Raw genomic sequence first — 22,847 nt, forward strand, 5'->3', positions numbered from 1 at the left:
GAGGGAGAGGTAGAGACGGAGTTTGACTATGTTTCGGAGATGAAGGAATGCAATTTTACAAAGGTGATGGATATGTGTATCAAATGACAGATGGGAGTCTAACTTGACACTCAGATTTGTAACAGAAGGGTAGAGAGTAATGGTACGGTCAGAAAAGGAAATACAATTTACAGAGGAAACAAAGTTGATGGGGGGTGCCAGTTAAAAGAGCTTCAGTTTTGGTGCTGTTCAGCTTGAGGAAGTTCTTGGACATCCGGACCTCAATCTCATCCAAGCAAGAGGAAAGAGTTGATGGAGGTGTAAGAGAAGTCGAATCCAGAGCTGCGTATCATCGGCATAGCAATGGAATGAAACTCCATGCTTGCGGATGATGTGACCCAGGGGTAGCATATAGATATTAAAGAGGGTCGGCCCAAGGACTGATCCTTGTGGGACTCCACAGGTGGCAGTGTGGGTATGAGATTTAGCATCCCCCAAGGCCACACACTCAGTCCTGTCTGTAAGATAGGATGTGAACCACTCGAAAGCAATGCCAGAAAGTCCAATTGTATAGTGAAGATGATGAAGGAGAATATTATGCTGTGTAGCAGATTTATTTAAAGATGATCCCAACACCTACATCTTTGGTAATGTAATCGGTTATGGACAGAATTCCAGTAACAGTGGACATTTTGTAGTTAAACATTACTTTGGTGGTTCATGCCATATTATAAGCCATTTTTACATCAACATCATTAGGTCGGGCAAGATTTAGTTCAGATTTTCTTATGATAAAGCCTTTTAGTTTTGCCATCTTTTTCAACAGTTCATTTTGTCTTGTTTGCTTGTCTATCTTAAAGGAATACCCCACCCAAAAAATGCATTTTTTATATGTTACGTACCCCATGAAGTTTTTTTGTCTCTCATGTTTTCATGAAGAATGGACATCAGAAAGTTTCTGATTGAAAAGCACAACCCCATGTGAAGGTGCTTCCTGTTTGTGGACTACTTTCATTTTCAAGAGTTAATTGTTTAACAATATTTTAGCAAAAGAATACAGTACATGCGTTTTGCATGTTCTGAGCGAATGACTGGATGACTTTACCTGGGGATTAATTAACATGAGCAATGTGAGATTTTCTCAGGGATGTGTTTGACATTGTTGCTGTACTCCAGTATTTGTCATCCTTGGGTCCCACTCTATTGGACACATTATATCCATTCTTCACAAAAACAAGTTTAAATTTGTCCAGGTCACCACTACAAACTTAATGTGGAAAGTGACACATAAAAAATACATCATTTTTGGGTGGTTGTGATATAGTGGGTCCGTGGCTCCGAAAGAATAGCAGTTTTTTAAATAAATAATCGCTGCACTCACGGCTTAAGGAGAGGGTGTGGCGGTGTGGGCGGAGCCATGCCTGGGCGCATTGTGGGCGTGGACGTTTCTGCACTGAAGTGCACAGATTTCTTTATCGCCTGTGTCCATAATTGGAGCTGCTAATCGCCACACCTGTGCCACGACCCCATTATAAATAGAAGAAGCGAGAGCGTGGAGGGAGAGAGAAAAAAGAATGGAGGTTAGTGGAGAGAAGAGGAAAGCGGGAAGAGAAAAAAGCAAGGAAATGAGCAAGAGAGAGAGAGCAGGCTCACTGGTTAAGGCAGCCAGCTGGGTGAAGAGAGCCCCTGAATTGAGTGTTTGGCCTTCACTCAGGGGCTGAAGGAAGCGGTCGCTCCAGCTAAGCGATCTCAAGGAGCTGGAATTACCAAGAAGGTGGTTAGCTCCCCAGCGGGTGTCAGGTAGGCTTGGGAAGGTTGAGCCCCAGCGTGAGCGCCCTGGCCATTGGAGGAACCCGAGTCTCGGTCCGGCAGATGAGCTGTACGTAGCCAGGGGACAGAAGGCTACCAGACCAGGAGGAGAGTCAGCTGCAGCTACAGCTGCAGGTAGGACGACTCCCATATTGCACAGTCCATATGGGAGAAGCAGGAGAGCCGCCATCTAAAAGAAAACACCAGGCTTTTAAACAAAAAGGACATCTTCCTGCCTGTTGTTTCTAACCTCGTCTTAAAGTGTTATTTATTGGACTTTTAACCTCCACTTTTATCACCCTGTTTTTATGGATTATTTATTAATTGAAACATTTTTGAAGCACTGCACTTATGGACACTGTTTCAGTTTTGTTTCATTTTTACACTCTCCACTTTCTCCCAGTGTGATTTGTCCTCATTGCACAGCTCATCCGGTTACATTACCGACGGTATTGGGTTCGAGAGGCTCCCAGAAGTAAAGTGGGAGCATGGAGCAGGACCCGCACCATCACAGTGGTGCCTACCTTTTCAAATGCATTTATGTGACCCACTTTCAGTCTTTTAGTTTGACATTGTGAGGCCTAAATGTAATGGTGATAGTGCTCAAGTAGACTTTTAGAATTCTATCAACCATAAGCTTTTTTTTCCCCAGACACTTTTTCTTTTAATTGTACTTTTGAAAAAATAAAATGACCTTTGCCATCATGTTGAGGGTGCCACCTTGTGGATGAGGCCCTACTGTAGACCCTTTAGCCCATTGGGTTAATGTGGCCTTGGTCAGCTGCCCTGGAATCACTACGTCTCGTTACAGATACAGCATGCTCAGATTTATATTTATTTTTATACTTACTCTCAATCTTACTACGTGGAGACACAAGTTCAGTATTGTCTGCTCCAGATTTACTATACCCAGGCACATATTGAGTAAGACTAACCCCAGACACAGCTCACCCATTCAAAGGCTGATTGTGCCAGGTTGCGGATTTAGTGTGCTCAGTTATGGATTCACTATTTCCATCCTCAAACTGAATATCCATACCCACAGATTTAAAGGCTGGGCTATCTCTAAACATTCAACACCCAGTATTGGATTTAGTATGGCTAGGCCCAGACTCAATAGTCACAGCCCTAGATGTATTATTCCTAGTCTGTTTAGTCTTGGAGTTACTGTATCCCTCCAGGGCCTCATGGCGCCCAAGGATGCATTGAATGTGCAGTACTTCACTCCACACACGCTATACTGATTCAATATTACGAGTTCCAAATTCACTTTATACATTCATAGATTCAATATGGGCAGCCCTAGGTTCAGTATAAACATCTCTAAACTCATCTGCAATTTCTTAAAATCCATATTAGAACACATTGATCTAAAATCGAGAATCCACAGTGAATAGGATGGACGAGCTTGCTGAGCTGGATGGCTTGTTTTTGTTGCAATTGTTCTGATAATAAATCCAGATTAGGTGCTGCTCATAGCGGTGACTGCATGAGTGCTCCTATAACCCCATGCCAACTTGAACTTGACCAGCACAGCCTAAAGAGACCGGTTGGTGCTATCAGTGTGTTCTGACATTCTGATGGTGCCTTTGGGCTCAACTTCACTTTTGCTGTCCATCAGGCTGAAAAGCTTCTGACAGCATGGAATAAAATAGAGGACCTGCTCCTGGAAATCCATTCTGAGGAATATATACAGGATGGGATCTAAGAGGCTGTTCAGACTAAGAAACCCCCTGCCAACTTGATAGAAAATGAAGATCCGAGCCTCAAACTCACAAATGTCACTGCTGAACACCAGACCAATGTACTTGACACAGCCAGTGAGGTGGTAGGGTCCGAACACCAGCAAGAATATCAGCACTAGCAGACTGAGCAGGCCTCTGATGCGTTTCTTCTCAGATTTATTCACAGATTGGACATGACTAAGACTTCTCATTGTACCGAGGTACATGAAAAGAAGAAAAGCCAATGGTAAGAAAAAAGACAGAATCAAGGTAATTATCCGGTAGGTGATGAAATCCATCTTGGAGGGGTACTTTTCAATGCACAAGCTGTTGTTGCTTTCTGGGAAAAGCACCTTAAAGGCCACTGCAGGAATTATGGTAATAAACATCCACAAAGACAGAGAAAGGAGGCAGGCAAACCACAGCCGGCGGATGGTTGGAAACTTCAGAGGGTGGGCAATAGCCAGGTAGCGTTCCAATGCAATGCAACAAAGGAAGAAGATGCTGGCATAGAGACTAATATAGAAAATACAGCCCATAATCTTACAGGAGGTAGCTCCAAAATACCACTGGTGTCCATAGCTGTAGTAGTGAATCCACAAAGGAAGTGTGCAAATTTGAAGGATATCAGAGAGCAGGAGATTAATGACATAAACGGGCAGACCGTTCTCGGACTTCACTAGACGGTACAGGCCAAACAAGGCTAGGCAGTTAATGGGAATCCCGATGCAGAAGATGAAGCCATAAAGGATGCAGAAGAAGATTCTGTCCGAGTTAAAGTCGATGTTATTACAGGTACTGTTCATGATTCTCTGCTGACCAAAGAGTGTTCTGAGAGCATTAGGAGATGCGAACTTGATCAGATCAGTCATGTACCTACACGCTAGAACACATCAGAATGATGAGCCACAGTACAGATCTTTACACATTGTCTTGCTGTTCTTGGTGGCAGAGGTGCACTATAGAGGTGATAAAGGTGGAATGGCTAAGAAACACCTGCAAGAAAAAAGAAAGAACAGACATTAGTTGTCTGGTTGTACTTCCTAAAAGGACATATAGGCTTTTTTTCTGTAGTAGAAGCCAGTAGGGGAAGACACACATCACCAGTGGCATTGTTTAAATGCTGATTCAAAATAGTAACATGGATGAGTGTTAAAAAACACTATAAGAAGCATGTGGCAGCACAATTATGTCTGAGTACAAATACAAATCAAGCAAGGCTAACAATGGCGAAGGGGCAAGGCAAACAGCTCACTTCACTTACATCGACTTTTCCTGGTGGAGGTCACAATGGCAGCATGCTGAGCTGTCTAGGTAACAACAGTCAACAACAGTCAAGAAGAGTCTCCATCTCGTCCTTGTGAGTTCTCAGACACTCCCAGGCTTTTCAAGAGGTAAAACCTTGAGGACCTCCTAACACACTGGGCTGAAAGGTGATATCAAACTAAAAGAGGAAACAAACAAGCCTAGGAGAATGAGAGACTTCATAATGGAGGAGGAACCAGAGGTGAGACTAAGTTCAAGCCCTCACCGTAAACTTTTAAGTCAAACTTAATTTATAAGGATTACATTCAAGCAAGTCACGTTGAGTTTCTGGATTTAACAAGTTAAGCCAAGTCAAATCATAGGTGAGAAGACTGGAGTAAAAATGTTCTTATGCTTTCACCTCAATCTACAATTAATCTATAATTATAATAAGGTCTACTGTATGCTAGTAGAATTCATGAAAACAAAAACAATGAATAGTAGCTAAATGTGTTTTGCTTTCCAGTAATTTAGATATGCACAATCAATTTCCCACAGTTTCCTCATAAGTGCACTACATCTACAACACACTGTATTAAAAGGAAATACATTTTGAAAGTCTATGTCACTTCAGAGTGTTGTACAAGTGTCAATCGGTGAAATCGATTGAAAGCCAAACCATTTTTCTCAATGAATATGCTGTATTTTCCAGTGTCCCTCTTCCGCAAATATTTTCTTGGAAATTTGGTTTGTGGCTAGATTAGATTAACTTTTTTTTTCCTAGCATCCCATGGTTATTTGCTAGGCCAATGTGACATCATAGAGCTGTAGCGGCCATGCGCAGAGGGTTCATGCCTGCATACTGAAAGATTCTTGCTGAGCTGCTTTGGGCATATGGGATGTCATAACCCAATCAGTGCTCAAAAAAAAACAAAAACAACTGCACTGTTTTCATTTGAGGGGTTACATTAGCTGACCATAATAAGAATAGTAGGACTACTGCCACTAGATAAGTAACACTGATCCCTGTGTGCTGGCAGCTCAGCACCACATGGCGAATTTGCATGCATAATTAACCATGTGCTGGAGCCACTTACATCAAAACAAGCCTTAAAGGGGTCCTCACACTCCCCCTCCCCAAGAAATAAGACACCTGTGTACATAAACTACTCAGAAAAATTAAAGGAACACTTTGAAAACACACCAGATCTCAATGGGAAAAAAACCTGCTGGATATCTCTACTGATATGGACTGGGTGATGTGTTAGGAACGAAAGGATGCCACACCGTTTGATGGAAAATTATCAATCTACAGAGGGCTGAATTCAAAGACACCCCGAAAATCAAAGTGAAAAATTGATGTGGCAGGCTAGTCCATCTTACCGAAATGTCATTGCAGCAACTCAAAATCGTACTCAATAGTTTGTATGGCCCCCATGTGCTTGTGTGCATGCCTGATAACATCAGGGCATGCTCCTAATGAGATGACGGATGGTGTCCTGAGGGATCTCCTTCCAGATCTGGACCATGGCATCACTGAGCTCCTGGACAGTCAGGTGCAACCTGGCAGCATCAGATGGACTGAAACATAATGTCCCAGAGATGTTCTATTGGATTGTGGTCAGGCGAGCGTAGGGGCCAGTCAATGGTATCAATTCCTTCATCCTCTAGGAACTGCCTGCATACTCTCGCCACATGAGGCCGGACATTGTCGTGCACCAGGAGGAACCCAGGACCCACTGCACCAGCATAGGGTCTGACAATGGCTCCAAGGATTTCATCCCGATACCTAATGGCAGTCAAGTTGCCGTTGTCTAGCCTGTAGAGGTCTGTGTGTCCCTCCATGGATATGCGTCCCCAGACCATCACTGACCCACCAGCAAACCAGTCATGATGAATGATGTTACAGGCCGCATAACATTCTCCACAGCCTCTCCAGACCCTTTCACATCTGTCTCATGTGCTCAGGGTAAACCTGCTCTCATCTGTGAAAAGCACAGGGCGCCAGAGGTGGACCTGCCAATTCTGGTATTCTATGGCAAATGCTAATCAAGCTCAATGGTGCTGGGCAGTGAGCACACGAGACATTCACACCAGTGGCCTGGTGGTGGTTATTTTGTAGGGCTCTGGCAGTGTTCATCCTGTTCCTCCTTGCCCAAAGGAGCAGATACCAGTCAGTCCTGCTGATGGGTTAAGGACCTTCTACGGCCCTGTCCAGCTCTCCTAGAGTACCTGCCTGTCTCCTGGAATCTCCTCCATGCCCTTGAGACTGTGCTGGGCAACACAGCAAACCTTCTGGCAATGACACGTATTGATGTGCCATCCTGGAGAAGTTGGACTACCTGTGCAATCTCTGTAGGGTCCAGGTATGGCCTCATGTCACCAGTAGTGACACTGACCATAGCCAAATGCAAAACTAGTGAAAAAATAAATGAGGAGGGAAAAATGTCAGTGCCCCCCACCTGTTAAACCATTCCTGTTTTGGAGGTCGTCTCATTGTTGCCCCTCTAGTGCCCCTGTTGTTCATTTCATTAACACCAAAGCAGCTGAAACTGATTAACAACCCCCTCTGCGACTTAACTGAGCAGATCAATAGCCCACAAGTGTCACTGACTTGATGCTATACTCTTGATTTTTTGAGCAGTGTATGTATATATATATATATATATATATATATATATATATATATATATATATATATATATATATTTACTAGTTTTTACTAGTTTGTGGCCATTCGTTGTACTTTATTTGTGGCCATCGTTCCTTTTGCATCTTTCGTTGTTTGAGGAACAGTAATGCAGTGGTTAGCGCTGCCTTCTCACAGCTCAAGCAGATGACGGTTTTCACCAGATAATCAGTCCAGCATAGTTGGTACATGCTTCACTAGCCCTTGAAGACAATTTAAACACCAGTGCACCATAATAAGCCTCTCAAAACTAGTTCAGTATCCTTCTTCCGAATTGACTTCAATGAATTTTGCAGAGATTTTGCCAAACTCACAGTAAAGCAAACTCTGCAGTGTTCACCCATCACTACTACTGTAGTAACATATTCAGCACTCATATTAAAATAACTTCTTTACATAGTTTTGTGTATTGATAAGTTAACAAAAAATTTTCACAATCCTTCATCTTTTATGATACATTGTAAATTAATTGAACAATGACACACCAATAACAGTATTTGTGGCCAACTCTTTAGCTAGCTAACCTGTCATTATGAATTTTGAATGACAAAGTTGTCATGTTGATGATTTTTGACGTACTAATCTTGTAGACAGTGTAGGACGCAGGAAGGAAGGACAGGCATCCTGTGGGAATCTTATTCTGGTCCAGCCTTGAGGAACACTGCCACATGTTGTGTAGGGGAATGAACTGCTCCCAGTAAGACTGTTTACCCAGTCCATCCATTATGGAATCTTTGTCGGTTATGAATCCTGAATTTATCCCAGATAGGATGCCTGTCCTTCCTCCCTGGCACCTACAACAGCCATTCCATTCTTTGCACTGTAGTCTGCAGTAAACTGAGAATGTCCAAAATTGATAATTGTTGGTGCGGAGGATTATTTATTCATATGCTGTTCAATACATTGATTATTCCTGATGACTTATGCAGGTATGGAGCATGAAGAGTATATTAACAAAATGTAAATTAACAGAATTCAATTTCAAAAATAGTAATCGTGGCACTATGTAACATAAGACATTAGTCTTGAGTCTGCGTCATTAGTAATCAAGTCTACGTCATGTCAAATCTTTTTAAAATAGTTTTAAGCAAGTCCCGAGACAGAAGAATTAGGACTTGAGTCATGTGACTCAAATCACTCGCAAAGATAAAGTGTCTATGAACACAAGAGTAATGCTTTTCTGTTTATCTACCTATAATAATAATAATAAGTAATAATAATAAATTCCATTTATATAGTGCTTCTCTAACCTACTCAAAGTACCTTACATGAACAGTGGAGAACCATATCAGCCACCACCAATGTACAGGACCCACCTGGATAATACAACAGCAGCCCTTCTTGTGTTATATGGTGGTGGGGAAGGGGTGAGAGAGACAGTTAGCCAATAAGGGACAGGAGATTATTAGGGGGTCAGAATGACCTGGCCATGGTGGGCAGTTTAGCGAGGCCATCAGGAAACATCCAACTCTTTTTAAAAGATTCCCAGAGATGTTTTATGACTACTGAGAGTCAGGACCCCAGTTTTACATCTTATCTGTAGGATAGCACCATTTGTTTCAGCACAGTGTCCCTGTCACCATACTGGAGAATTGGGTCCACACACAGACCATCGGGCATGCGTCCCCTGACGGCCTCACCAACACCTCTTCCAGGAGCAATCCAAGTATTTTCCTAGATGGCTGGCCCAAAATATCCTTAGCTTCAGGTGGATTACCTGTTCAGAAGTGCAGTTGGTACGGCTGCTGGCACTACACATCTTATATAGTGCCTTTCCTATCTATCTATCTATCTATCTATCTATCTATCTATCTATCTATCTATCTATCTATCTATCTATCTATCTATCTATCTATCTATCTATCTATCTATCTATCTATCTATCTATCTAAGAATTACTTAAGGTTACAAAGTTTGCTGATCATTCGGAGGTTAAGTATGTGACACACATCGTGTAGTTAATCCACATTTAATGTTAATTTCACAAAGCTAACAGGAGTCTGTTGCTTCTGACCCCATAAGTGTTTTGTGAACAGAAAACTGAAGTCTCTGATGCAACTACTGTCCCTTCCCTTGCTGGTTTCTGCCTCCATTGCCTTCCTAGTTTCTCTTGGCTCTGAATAAAGCGGGCTAAGAAAATGGTTTTCTTTTTTATTTTTGATATTTTAAAATGCATTTCAATTAAAATACAATTAAGGCCCAGATGTGGTTCAAAGCACAATGTCTCAAAATAGCTTCTATCCCATTTTAGGATATGTAAAATCTATCTCAGGATATCTCAGAATGATTTCCAAGAATTTTTAAATCATCTTTCAAATACTGTATATTTTGAGGTGTCTTGAAATAGATGGAAAGTCTTAATGAAAAGCCAAATCTGAAATATCTGAAGATTAATTTTAGATATTAATAAATTGCAGGGGCAGCATGGTGGTGTAATGGCAGTGCTGCCAGAACAAAGTTTGTATGTCTTCTCTGTGTCTGCTTGGGGTCCCACCAGGGGCTCCCAAAGTCCAAAGACATGCCAGCTAGGTGTATTAGGGGTGCTGCATTGACCTGAGTGTGTGTGACTGTTAGTATTCCCCCTTTGATACACTGCCCTGTCCTGGGATTGTTCCTACCTTGTGCCCAATGCTTGCTGGGACAGACTCCAAGCTCTGAGTACATGGGTTTAGAAAATGGAGAGATGGATTCAAATCCATAGAAGGTCAGTTTGAAATACTGGATCTCAAAATGTATTACAGATATCTTATAATACATATTTTGAGATATCGTAAAATGAGCTGCATATGTTTAAAAAGGTTAACAGCCTTTTTAGATATCTGAAATTCATTTTGAGGTAATCTCAAAATGTTGATTTGGCTTGCCATATGATACAACTTTTCAATTAACGTATTCTCACATATACTGTAAAAATTAGTTAATTACAAAGAAGCACCCCTAACATATGGTTTTGTTTTTACTGCTTGGTGCCCAGTGATATTTCAGGTCACCCAAAAGATTTATAATTCCACCCAATATAAAGGAATTTTCAAATAACAAGCCTGCGCCAAAGCATACATGTAATAAAAAACATGACATGCAACAAAACACAGCATGTACAGTACATGTACATATACAAATACAGTATACAGCACTACAAAGTAAATCACATTGTTAATACACCTAAACAATTAAAGGAAAAAGTATGAATACATACATTGTAGCCCTGGACCAGGGAGAAAGTGACAAAGTTAAAGATTAGCAGTCACCCGCAGTTTCTTCACTTCCAAAAGGGCAGGGAGCAAGATGTTCGTTGTACTGTCCTACATATGAGAATGTGCTCTAGTGGGAAGTGGATGTGCCATGCTGAGCGCTCTTATCCTTGTGACTGTGCTGTGAAATCAACTGTTAGGTGGCACTGTCTGCCTACTTCTTAAGTAAGCCTGCTGCTAGGAGTAGCGTAGCATTTGAGTAATTCACTGCCAGTTTATTACGTTTATAACTTAGCAGAGCCCCCAAGTATAGATAGATAGATAGATAGATAGATAGATAGATAGATAGATAGATAGATAGATAGATAGATAGATAGATAGATAGATAGATAGATAGATAGATAGATAGATAGATAGATAGATAGATAGATAGATAGTGAAAGGTACTATATGACAGATACGATAGATAGATAGATAGATAGATAGATAGATAGATAGATAGATAGATAGATAGATAGATAGATAGATAGATAGATAGATAGATAGTGAAATGTACTATATGACAGATACTGTAGATAGATAGATAGATAGATAGATAGATAGATAGATAGATAGATAGATAGATAGATAGATAGATAGATAGATAGATAGATAGATAGATAGATAGATAGATAGATAGATAGATAGATAGTGAAAGGTATTATAATCTTACAGATTTGTCTTTTTACAGAAGCTCTTTACAAGAACAGCATGATCCTTGAAACACTGAGGCTGACCTGTTGTAATCTTTATTTACTGTACTAGTAAGTGAATTGTTTTAAGTGTGTTGAATACACAGAAACAAATTCAGTAGTCTAATCTTTAATGTAGTCCGGCATATTGTTTGTTATCACAACATTTGTATTTTTGTATACAGGCAAACTGAATACACTGCTCCTCTTTATATTCACACACATACTGTGATGGATGTGCCCGGCCAGGACACCCCTTCTGTGTATGTGCCAGGGGAGTAAGCATGGGCTGCACAATATCTCCCTCGGACCACTTGGTGGCAGCCCCCCTAGGAGATTGTGGTGCCTCAGATACCCGTGGGGCTCCATGGGAGATGGAGTTCTCCACAGCCCTATTGGGATCTGGGGTGGCCACCAGGAGGCGCTGCAGGGGTTCCTGGGCCTGTCTGGGCCGTAGTTCAGCCACACCCGGAGGTGCAATTGGAGGCAGGTGGTCAAGCACCTGAAGGACTTCTGGGTGAACTATAAAAGGGGTCGGTAGCCTTCACTCTGAGAGCCTGAGTTGGGAGGAGGAAGACAGTGTTTGCCGGGAGGGGTGGTTGTGCAAAGAAGAAGAGTGTGGTGTTTTGGGTGTTTTTGGTGCTTTTGGGACTGTGTTGTGCCTGTGGGACATGAGGAAGATGTGCCCCAAATGTGAAGAAAAATTAAAGTTCACTTACTTTTATGCGTGCCTCCGGTATCAGTCTGTGTCAGGTCAGCGCCTATATAGCGCCTTTCTTACACATACATACTTACATACATATACATTCCTGGCCACAGAGACTTTACTAACAAAACTAAATTGTGACCCCACTATAACAGCATGAAGAAAGCTGACCACAAAGGACATAATGCATTTAACATCACTTTACCAAAAAACTCACTTCCATTTTAATGGAAAATACTACAAACAGAAAGATGGCATGCCAATGGGATCTCCATTATCAGGACTCTTAGCCGAAATGGTTATGTAACAATTTGAAAGCGTGGCTCCGACTCAGTTCAGACCTAAACTTTGGATACGCTAAATCAACGACACAGTCCACCTTTTAAAAAGGGACCAACTGAATGAATTCCACAACCACGTCAGTTCACAATGGAAAGAGAAATGAACAGAGGCATCAACTTCTTTGACATCTCCATTGAAAGAAGTAACGAGTGTTTAGCGCAAGGAATGTTATGCAGACAAAATATTACACTTTTCTAGCAATCACCCCGCATTGCATAAGTGGAGCTGTGTTAAGATTCTGTTCAGAAGGATGCACACCCACTGTAATACAAAGGAAACAAAAAGAATGAACGACATTATCTGTTCCATCTGTTCACATCAAACGGCTACCCCAAGACATTTATTAAACAATGCCTACATAGGAGACACAACAGACCTTGGCAAACAGTCGACTCTAACCTGATTTCCCATTCTACCTGGCACAGCCTTCCTTATCACTGTGGTGTATCTGAAAGCATCCTCTCCAAATCAGACATCAAAACAGCACATAAACAGGGCAAACACTCTGCGGACAGTTCTTTTTAATGGCAAAAGCAATAAATCTGCTGCAGATTCACAGAATGCAGCTAACATTATACCATGCAGTTCATGTCCAGCTGTATATGTGGGACAAACATCTAAAACACTCGCAACACGCATACAGGAATGCCATCAGAAGGAAGAACTCATGATCTCTGATGTACACATATACAAGTTTAACAGGACACACGTGTAACTGGGACACGGTGCAAGTAAAATTCAGGGCTAATACTAAGAGTGCCAGAGAGCTGGCCGAATTGTGCCTATAAGACGAAAACGCCATCAACAGACACTTGGACATGAACCCAGCATATGCAGTCTTAAAAAGAAGAACATCCGCATATTAAATAAGATTTTATGACCAACACCATCCAAACTCCACCTTATTAACCCACTCCATTACACCCACCTACCACCCCTGCCTCATTTGCCATATATTGTCTTTGATTTCTGTTTGTCTAATCATTTTCTCTTGATGATGACACCTGGCAAGTTGTCGAAATCTTAAAAATAAAAAATTATTTTAAGATATGTGACTCATTTTCTCCCATTGTAGATTTCTAGCTGAAAATATGCAAACCATATCACAGAACTTCACTTTAACATTACACAGTCATATGAAAAAGTTTGGGAACTCCTCTTAATTCTTTGGATTTTTGTTTATCATTGGCTGAGCTTTCAAAGTAGTAACTTCCTTTTAATATATGACATGTCTTATGGAAACAGTAGGATTTCAGTAGTGACATTAAGTTTATTGGATTAACAGAAAATATGCATCACAACAAAATTAGACAGGTGCATAAATTTGGTGTGGAAGAAAATTATGAACACAGACACCCCCACACACTGGAATGCCCCGATTAAGCAATAAAACACAGGCAGGAGAAAGCATCAATCGATATTCTTTATCTAAATCTCCGAAGAGGCAAAAAGCATCATATCAGTGTTTTTGCAAAGGAAAAAGTGTCCTCTGCACTCTATTTATACAATCCATTGATTAGGTCACTATTCTTTAAAAGGAATTCATTACAAATTCAGAAAACTTTTAACATGATTGGTTACACCTAGTTGCTAACAGTACAAGGCAGATGTTGATACCTTAGAATTTAGATGACCACAATTTGATTGAATATATGGCAAATGAGGCAGGGGTGGTAGGTGGGTGTAATGGAGTGGGTTAATAAGGTGGAGTTTGGATGGTGTTGGTCATAAAATCTTATTTAATATGCGGATGTTCTTCTTTTTAAGACTGCATATGCTGGGTTCATGTCCAAGTGTCTGTTGATGGCATTTTCGTCTGATAGGCACAATTTAGGATGTTCGTGACTTTTTCAATGTATATTTTTCATTTTTATTTTGAGGAGCTGTGTGAACCTCAAGAAGAAAAGAAAAGAACAATGGCCTCTATATATATATATATATATATATATATATATATATATATATATATATATATATATATATATATATATATATATATATATATATATATATATATTGATCCAGCTTGGTACAAAACAGAAAACAGTATTGTAAAAGAAAGGTTATGACATAAATATAGCACTTCTTCTCTTAAGGGGTTATATAAAGGACAAGAAATACATTTTATCATAGTGAATAATAAAATAACAGCGTCAGCTTTTAAGCATAAGCTCAGAAGGATATGAGACTCAGACACGCGCCAGGTGCACACATAGAACAGGGTTCAAATACAACTCTTACATTGGGCACCCCAACCGAGATATTACATCAATACTTAGTTGAGCCTCCTTTTGCAAATCTAACAGCCTCTAGACGCCTCCTATAGCCTTTGATGAGTGTCTGGATTCTGGATGGAGGTATTTCTGACCATTCTTCCATACAAAATCTCTCCAGTTCAGTTAAATTTGATGGCTGCCGAGTATGGACAGTCAGGGGACTGTGACGGCCATTCCAGAACATTGTACTTCTCCTTCTGCATGAATGCCTTTGTAGATTTTGAACTGTTTTGGGTCATTGTCTTGTTAGAATATCCAACCCCTGCATAAGTAACTTCAACTTTGTGACTGATGCTTGAACATTATCCTGAAGAATTTTTTGATATTGGTTTGAATTCATCCGACCCTCAACTTTAACAAGGGCCCCAGTCCCTGAACTAGCCATACAGCCCCACAGCATGATGGAACCTCCACCAAATTTGACAGTAGGTAGCAGGTGTTTTTCTTGGAATGCGGTTTTCTTCTTCCGTCATGCAAAGCACATTTTGTGATGACCAAATAACTCAATTTTTGTCTCATTGGTCCAAAGCACTTTGTTCCAAAATACAATACAATACAATACAGTTTATTTTTGTATAGCCCAAAATCACACAGGAAGTGCCGCAATGGGCTTTAACAGGCCCTGCCTCTTGACAGCCCCCCAGCCTTGACTTTCTAAGAAGACAAGGAAAAACTCCCAAAAAACCCTTATAGGGAAAAATGGAAGAAACCTTGGGAAAGGCAGTTCAAAGAGAGACCCCTTTCCAGGTAGGTTGGGCGTGCAGTGGGTGTCAAAAGAAGGGGGTCAATACAATACAATGCAGTACACAGAACAGAACAATTTCTCAATATAGTAAGAAATAAAAAATATAAATTTTAGAAGTACAGAGCAGAATTTAACAGTAGATGATATATCCCATAATAAGATTTGGATTTGTATAGAGTCCTGGAGACCTCATCCTTCAAGCTGCCTCCCACATTTGGCCATTCCACAGCTGAAACAGTGTTGGGCCAGCCAATCCGATGAAAGGACCCCTCTCTCCCACGATTCCTGCAATCCTCCATCTGGGATGACTTTTCCTTAGGCAGGCAAAACAACTTGGCAGGTGGGCCGTGGCACCAAGTGCCACATTTGAGTACCGAGAAGAAAAACAGAATAAGTGAGGGTTAGTATATAATTATAACTGTCATGTTACTTATGTTTAAGTGCTAATGACTAACAACAGAGATGCAGTCTGTACAGTTAATCAGCAGCTCTAGTCAGGATATGCTAAACTGAAGTAGTGAGTCTTCAGCCGGGATTTAAAAGCTGAGACCGAAGGGGCATCTCTTTTAGTAGCAGGCAGACCATTCCACAGTTTAGGGGCCCTGTAACTAAAAGCTCGACCTCCCACTGTTATTTTATTAATCCTTGGAATCATAAGCAGACCGGCATCTTGAGATCTTAATGTGCGCTCTGGTTTGTAAGTCATGATAAGTTCAGACAAGTAAGCCGGACCTCGACCATTTAATGCTTTATATGTTAAAAGAAGGATTTTGAAATCTGCCCTAAACTTAACCAGGAGCCAGTGTAAGGATTTAAGAACTGGAGTTATGTGTTCGTATTTTCTTGTTCTTGTAATAATTCTCGCAGCCGCATTTTGGATTAACTGGAGGCTGTATAAAGAACAGTTTGAACATCCAGTGAACACCGCATTGCAGTAGTCAATCCTACTAGAGATAAATGCATGAATTAGTTTCTCAGAATCCTGTTTATTTAAAAAGCGCCTTAATTTCCTAACATTTTTAAGATGGAAGAAACATGTTTTGGACAACTTTGTAATATGCGCTTTAAATGACATGCTAGAGTCAAAGATAACTCCTAGATTGCGGGCTGATTCAGTAAAATTGACTGGGATTCCCACTGAGTTAAATGATGACAAAATATTGTTGTGATCAGCATCATTCCCTCCAACAATTAATATCTCTGTTTTATCTGTATTTAAAGACAAGTAGTTCTTATTCATCCACTCCTTTAATTCACTAACACAACTAATTAAAGACAACATTGGAGAAACTTCATTTGATTTAAATGAAAGGTATAACTGGGTGTCATCTGCATACGAGTGAAAATTAACATTATGTTTCCTAATGAGAGATCCCAGTGGAAGCATGTACAGTGAAAACAGTAAAGGTCCCAGTACTGAGCCCTGCGGGACACCATATTGAACTTCTGTGTATAATGATGGAGTACTGTCAGCACATTTCTGTACATATTGGAATCGATTTGATAAGTAAGAACTAAACCAAGCGAGCACGGTGCCTGTAAGCCCAACATCATTTTCTAGCCTGTGCAGTAAAATAGAATGGTCGATGGTGTCAAATGCTGCACTTAAGTCCAACAACATAATTACAGTGGAGTTTCCTTCATCAGAGGATATCAGAATGTCATTTACAACCCGTGTTAGTGCCGTTTCTGTACTATGACCAGTGCGAAAACCAGACTGGAATTTCTCAAATAAATTGTAATGCATAAGGTGTGTCTGAAGCTGACTGGCGACTACTTTTTCTAATATTTTAAATGAATCTGGCTTGTCTAAATGAGCATTTGCATACAACAAGCGACTCTGTTTATGGCGTGAGTGCAGAAAGGGCTTCTTTCTCATCACCCTGCCATACAGATGTTCTTTGTGCAAATTGCTCTGAATTGTAGAACGATGTACAGATACACCATCTGCAGCAAGATGTTCTTGCAGGTCTTTGGAGGTGATCTGTGGGATGTCTGTCACCATTCTCACAATCCTGCACATACTGTATGCCGCTCCTGTATATTTCTTGGCCTGCCAGACCTGCTGGGTTTAACAGCAACTGTGCCTGTGGCCTTCCATTTCCTGATTCCATTCCTTACAGTTGAAACTGACAGTTTAAACCTCTGAGATAGCTTTTTGTAGCCTTCCCCTAAACCACGAGACTGAACAATCTTTTTTTTCAGATCTTTTGAGAGTTGTTTTGAGGATCCCATGCTGTCACTCTTCAGAGGAGAGTCAAAGGGAAGCACAACTTGCAATTGACCACCTTAAATACCTTTATATCTCATGATTGGACACACCTGTCTATGAAGTTCAAGGCTTAATGAGCTAATCCAACCAATTTGGTGTTACAAGTAATCAGCACTGAGCAGTGACAGGCATTCAAATCGGCAAAATTACAAGGGGACCCACATTTGTGCACAGCCAGTTTTTCACATTTGATTTAATTTCATACAACTAAATACTGCTTCACTAAAAATCTTTGTTCGGAAAACATCCCAGTACTCAGATGTTCCTAGGATATGAAAGACAAACCACTGTTATCTTTTTTGTTGAAAGTAGAGTCGATTATTATGCAGGTTGAGAGGGGTTCCCAAACTTTTTCATATGACTATATATATATATATATATATATATATATATATATATATATATATATATATATACAGTATATATATATATATATATATATATATACAGTATATATATATATATATATATATATATATATATATATATATATATATATATACAGTATATATATATATATATATATATATATATACAGTATATAGTGAGCTGATTCAACTATAGAGAAATCACACACTTTCATTCTTTCCGTCGGTTAGAGATTTCAACATGTAGGATCAGCCTACAGACTCGTATGCAGGTCTCATAGCTCACGGTGACAGAAGCCTTTAAAGCCCGTTGGCCCGTTGCTGTGCTTTCTGTTCACTCCCTGGTTGGCTTTTCCATTTTGCAGATGGTCTGTGGAGCTGCTAGTTTTGCAGCTCTACAACTCAATAGTGCTAAACAGCTGATGAAGTTGTCACATTTACGTTATTTAATAAAGGTTCCAATAATTTTTCCTTAAGTTCAAGAATAAAATGTGTTGTAAGGACTTTCCTGGCTGTTTTTTCTGCAACTCTGGATCCCGACATGACAATATATGGAATTTGTGATGAGTTCTGTTAGGATACAAAAGTACCATATAGTCAGTAAATTAATAAAACGCTTTTACCTGAAGCAAAGGTAAAGATTCAGTTTGTCTCCTTCTAACACACGATTTCACAGCACACGGATGAGGGATGAACAGCCACCCCACCGAAACCCAACGTACCTTCTGCTATGATGTCTCTCATCACGAGAACTCACACATTAAAACAGCAGGAAGGACATGGCATCCTAAATGTTTTGTTAACTGCCTAAGGGAGTGAAGAAAGAAGAGACTGCATCATCAGTTTTTCTCTGACTTCTAGGACTACATGTACATTTTGAAATCTTCTGAATGCTGTGCTGGGTGGTGAGTGGACTGAGCCCATCCTAACAATGTCAAGAGTAAGGCTATCTATTACTTGGCACCATGACGCCCACACCATTCTGAGCTAAGACCGGCTTGCAAAGGAGTAGTGAATGATTTTCCTGATGAAAGAGGATCTGCAATGCCCTGCAGGGTTGGATGATGTAACCACGGAGCTTTAGTGTAATAAAAGAAGAAGCTCATTTGCAAAGTGAATGAATGATGAATCAAAATGATAATGTATGAGGTGAATGAAGATTTCCAATGCTAATTGTGTGATTACCACATGTATGTTAGTCTTTGACTCATCATGACCATTTCCTGTATCAAGTATTCCAGGTGGGGGCCTCTTCACAGGCTCACTCAAGGTATGTAATGAGAGGGGACATTATTGCTAATTCTGTCATCTGCTTCTTTCTCCGCAGTGCCAAGACGTGGCCCCTTCTGGTTAAGCCCCCATAAAATCCAGGCTGTCCTGGGAGGAGGCGTCATTACTGGCTCGAGAGACCCGTAGGACAGAGCTCTCCTAGTGAACTGACCTTGGCTATCCAACCCCACAAGCTTTCTTTGTTTGCCTTGAATATCCTGCTTAATGAGAAGGACGCCAAAGACCATTTTCTTTTGTATTGATCTCCAGGGAATAAACGGGACCACCACATTGGTGCTCCAAATTTTCCAGAGTACTGGAGTCCTGCAGATGGCCACAGGTGGTTAAGGGTTTTTCTTCACTTGCTATCTCATGAATTTAACTGTTATTTACATATTACTGTGCACCTTTGTGAGTTATTATGCACCTTTTAATGGTTGTCACTTGTTTCATTTACTTATATAATTATGTCTTGTGAATTGACAGTTATCAGCCCCGAATACCCTTCTCCACATGAACATACAAGCCCCCATAAAGCAAGGCTTCTGCAGTGTCTCTACAACTGGTCAGTGAGCTCAAACCATGCAGGCCTCTGCCCCTAAGCATGCCAATCAGCTTTTAAGAAGTACGTGCTTTATGACAATGGCATTCATTTTCAATGCAATGCAGTGTTTTCTTTTATTTTTTACTCACCCAACTTTTAAGGTTATATTTTTATCTTCATAAAATGAAGTTATTCATTTGTTGCCTCCAAAACTACATCTGCGACTTGTGTTCAGTGGATGCTTCATCTGTCATTTGCTTTCGCCGCAGCCACATGAGATTTTATGCAGCTGAGAAGCCCACCAAGATAACAAGCCAGGCCTAAAATAGTCAGCTGTGCCAGTAAGACAGCACATGGCAGCTTAGTGACAGAATCCTTTTTTAACTGCACTTTGAATAAGTGAACAGGCTCTTTTGCAAACCACTTTCCATTGCATTACAATTGTAGTCATTTCTTTGTGGTCTGCTTTAACAATCCATTAATGCTTACATAGCAGAAGTTGCTCAATCTTGGCAGCATCTGGCACAAGGCAGGAATGGAGTAACAGTGAGTTGGAGAGATTAAATGTTGGATCTAGTGCTGCTTTTAGATCAGTGAGGATGTTTTAGTTAGCCCAAAAAGATTATATTTAGGATTGAAACCCACATGAACACAGGGGGAGCATGACATGTATACTCCACATAGACAGTGCCCAGCGTCACGATCTGAAGCCAGGATTCTGTGAAGCAGCAGTGCTAACCGCTGCACCACCCGGCTTATATGAATAACAAAGCTATGAACCTGGTCACTCTGCTCTTCAGCCAAGCCAGCTTCTCCTTTCAACACCAAGATGCTGTTGGCCATTGGGGGGTGTCTCCTGTAGGTTAGGCTGGCAACTCAGAAATGGCTTGCTGAGCATGACTGTGTCCTATAATGGATGGATGATTCCTTCTTTGCACATTGGAAGCTGCAGCTCCTCACAATCCTAAATTGGAACAAGCAGATTCAGAAAATGTAGGGATGCCCATCACAGCCTCTCTAACAATGACACTAGCTCAGTTCTACATAATCATCAGGGCATTTGGTATGGAGACACTGCCTGCATGCCTCCGTGTTTCTAATTTTTACGCCAGCCTTCGTCTTGATGCACAAAAACGTGGAAATTACTTCTTGTGAAATCAACTCAAAACCCCGGGCCCAAACTATCTGTGAGGAATTTGCACCTTTTGCACGGCTGTGTTGTGTTCGTCGTTTCTTCTAACGTAATCTTGTGTTTCTCCCACATAACAAAGACGTGTAGGTTAGGGTTAGACAGCAAATTCAGACTGGCATGGGGTGAGTGTGGGTAGCTGATCTCTACAACAGATTTGCACACTCTTCAGGTCTGATCTTACACCAGACACTACTGGAATGGTCTCCAGACCACCGTGACCCTAAAATGGTATTATCAGGCTTTAGAAAATGGATCACTTTTTACATTTGATATTCTAATGTAATTTGGTCTGATCTGTGTTGCTAAAGCACCTTAGAGAATAATGCCATATTGATTGATTGGTCAGTGGTTGTAACAGCCTGGCATTTTACTACTTTATTATGGCCCTAAAATAAACTGCAAATAATAACCTAGTGTCACACAGACATGTCAGAGGATCTCCTCATGCGCTCAATTGAGGTATGCGATAACCCGCGCTGGCTGGCTTCTCCTCCTCTTCTCCCCACCAGCTCCGAGACACTGCCCAGTGAGGGCACTTAGCCCCACTCCTTCTGGTTCATCCGTTATAAGAAGCCTAACTGTCCGGAAGGAGGCATCTTTTATAATGGAGCTCCAGTGAAGCAACCTTCATTTCTGCAGCTACGAGTCAAATACTTTTTTGTTTCTATGTCACCTAAAGGTTGGCTGTACAATGACAAGAGGCTTTAAGTTTGTTGGATTTTGCTCAAATAAATTGCGTCCTGACTTCGTATCCTTCTGCGACTTGTCATTCCTGCACCCAGCCACACTAGTTATAGGTAAGGAGATGTTTATAGTTCTTATGTACTTCTTGTATAGGTACTTCTTTCAATTCCTCTAGAAGGTATAATTTTATTATTTGTGGTTGACATGTTGTCTTATTTGACGGTCTTCTCGTCAGTTGTCATGTACTTCTCTCTTGATCTTGTTCTTGCATTCTGTATCTTGGACTTTGTCTTGCATGCCTATGAGCCCTTCTTGTTTGTCTGTTGCTCAGTCACTCTTTACTAAAGAGGATTCCCTGCTTCACTGTGTGTTTCAATGTCTTGTCTTCTTATTGCTTCTCGTTCTCTGTCACATAAACGCCTTCCGAAATTTGCTTGGCGGTCAGAAGATGCCACTGCTCTGTTTCTTCTTCCTTCCATTCTGGTGGTGAGCAGTTTGTTTAGCGATCACCTTCCCATGGACACACAAGCATAGGTCTCTTTGGAATCCTTTATGCACTTTTCATAAAGTTTGATATTCGCTGATCAATAAATATAATAGATTCCAAAACCGGATGTTGTTTTTATAGGCATGTTGTTTTTAGAAGTTAATGCTTGTCAAAATGCGTTTCTCCATCTTTGTTGTTCTTGCATCCTGTGTTCTGCACTTGATGCTCCTCAGATGTTCCTTCTGCCTATTATGGCGTTCTTCATCACGTATTTAGCCCCTGCGATTTGCCTGAGGTTCAACAGATGTTGCTGGTCTACTTTTTCTTTTTGCCATGTCACGTGGCTCTGTAGTCTCTTTGCCATAATAAACCCACAAGCTCAGGTCACTTTGCTGAGGTTACCGTGACTCCATTTATCTGTTGAATTTCCAGAATGTATCAAGTTCTAAGCTTTCGATTACAAGACAAGATCAAGGTACTACACCTAATATTTTCTAAGTAAGACAGATGGACAAACCTTAGTATTTTATTACATAGACTTTTGCTATTTTTTCATATGAATATAGTGTCCTTTATAAACTGCTCAAAAAAATT

General features: G+C 40.7%; 1 protein-coding gene across 1 annotated transcript; it reads right to left on the reverse strand.

Annotated features, from left to right (window-relative positions):
• Positions 1-2,439: 2,439 nt before the first annotated feature.
• Positions 2,440-10,811, reverse strand: LOC114645779 (G-protein coupled receptor 4-like). The gene is made up of 2 exons (XM_028793621.2): positions 10,643-10,811; positions 2,440-4,508 (listed from the first exon to the last, which is right to left on the reverse strand). The coding sequence occupies exon 2, from the start codon at positions 4,382-4,384 to the stop codon at positions 3,326-3,328; it is 1,059 nt and encodes a 352-aa protein (XP_028649454.1). The 5' UTR covers positions 4,385-4,508; positions 10,643-10,811; the 3' UTR covers positions 2,440-3,325.
• Positions 10,812-22,847: the final 12,036 nt, after the last annotated feature.

This window comes from Erpetoichthys calabaricus, chromosome 2, assembly GCF_900747795.2.
Source record: "Erpetoichthys calabaricus chromosome 2, fErpCal1.3, whole genome shotgun sequence".
Lineage (NCBI taxonomy): Eukaryota > Metazoa > Chordata > Cladistia > Polypteriformes > Polypteridae > Erpetoichthys > Erpetoichthys calabaricus.

Excerpts from the sequence above, each read along its gene's own strand:
- LOC114645779 (XM_028793621.2), bottom strand. The coding sequence starts at position 4,384 with ATGACTGATCTGATCAAGTTCGCATCTCCTAATGCTCTCAGAACACTC.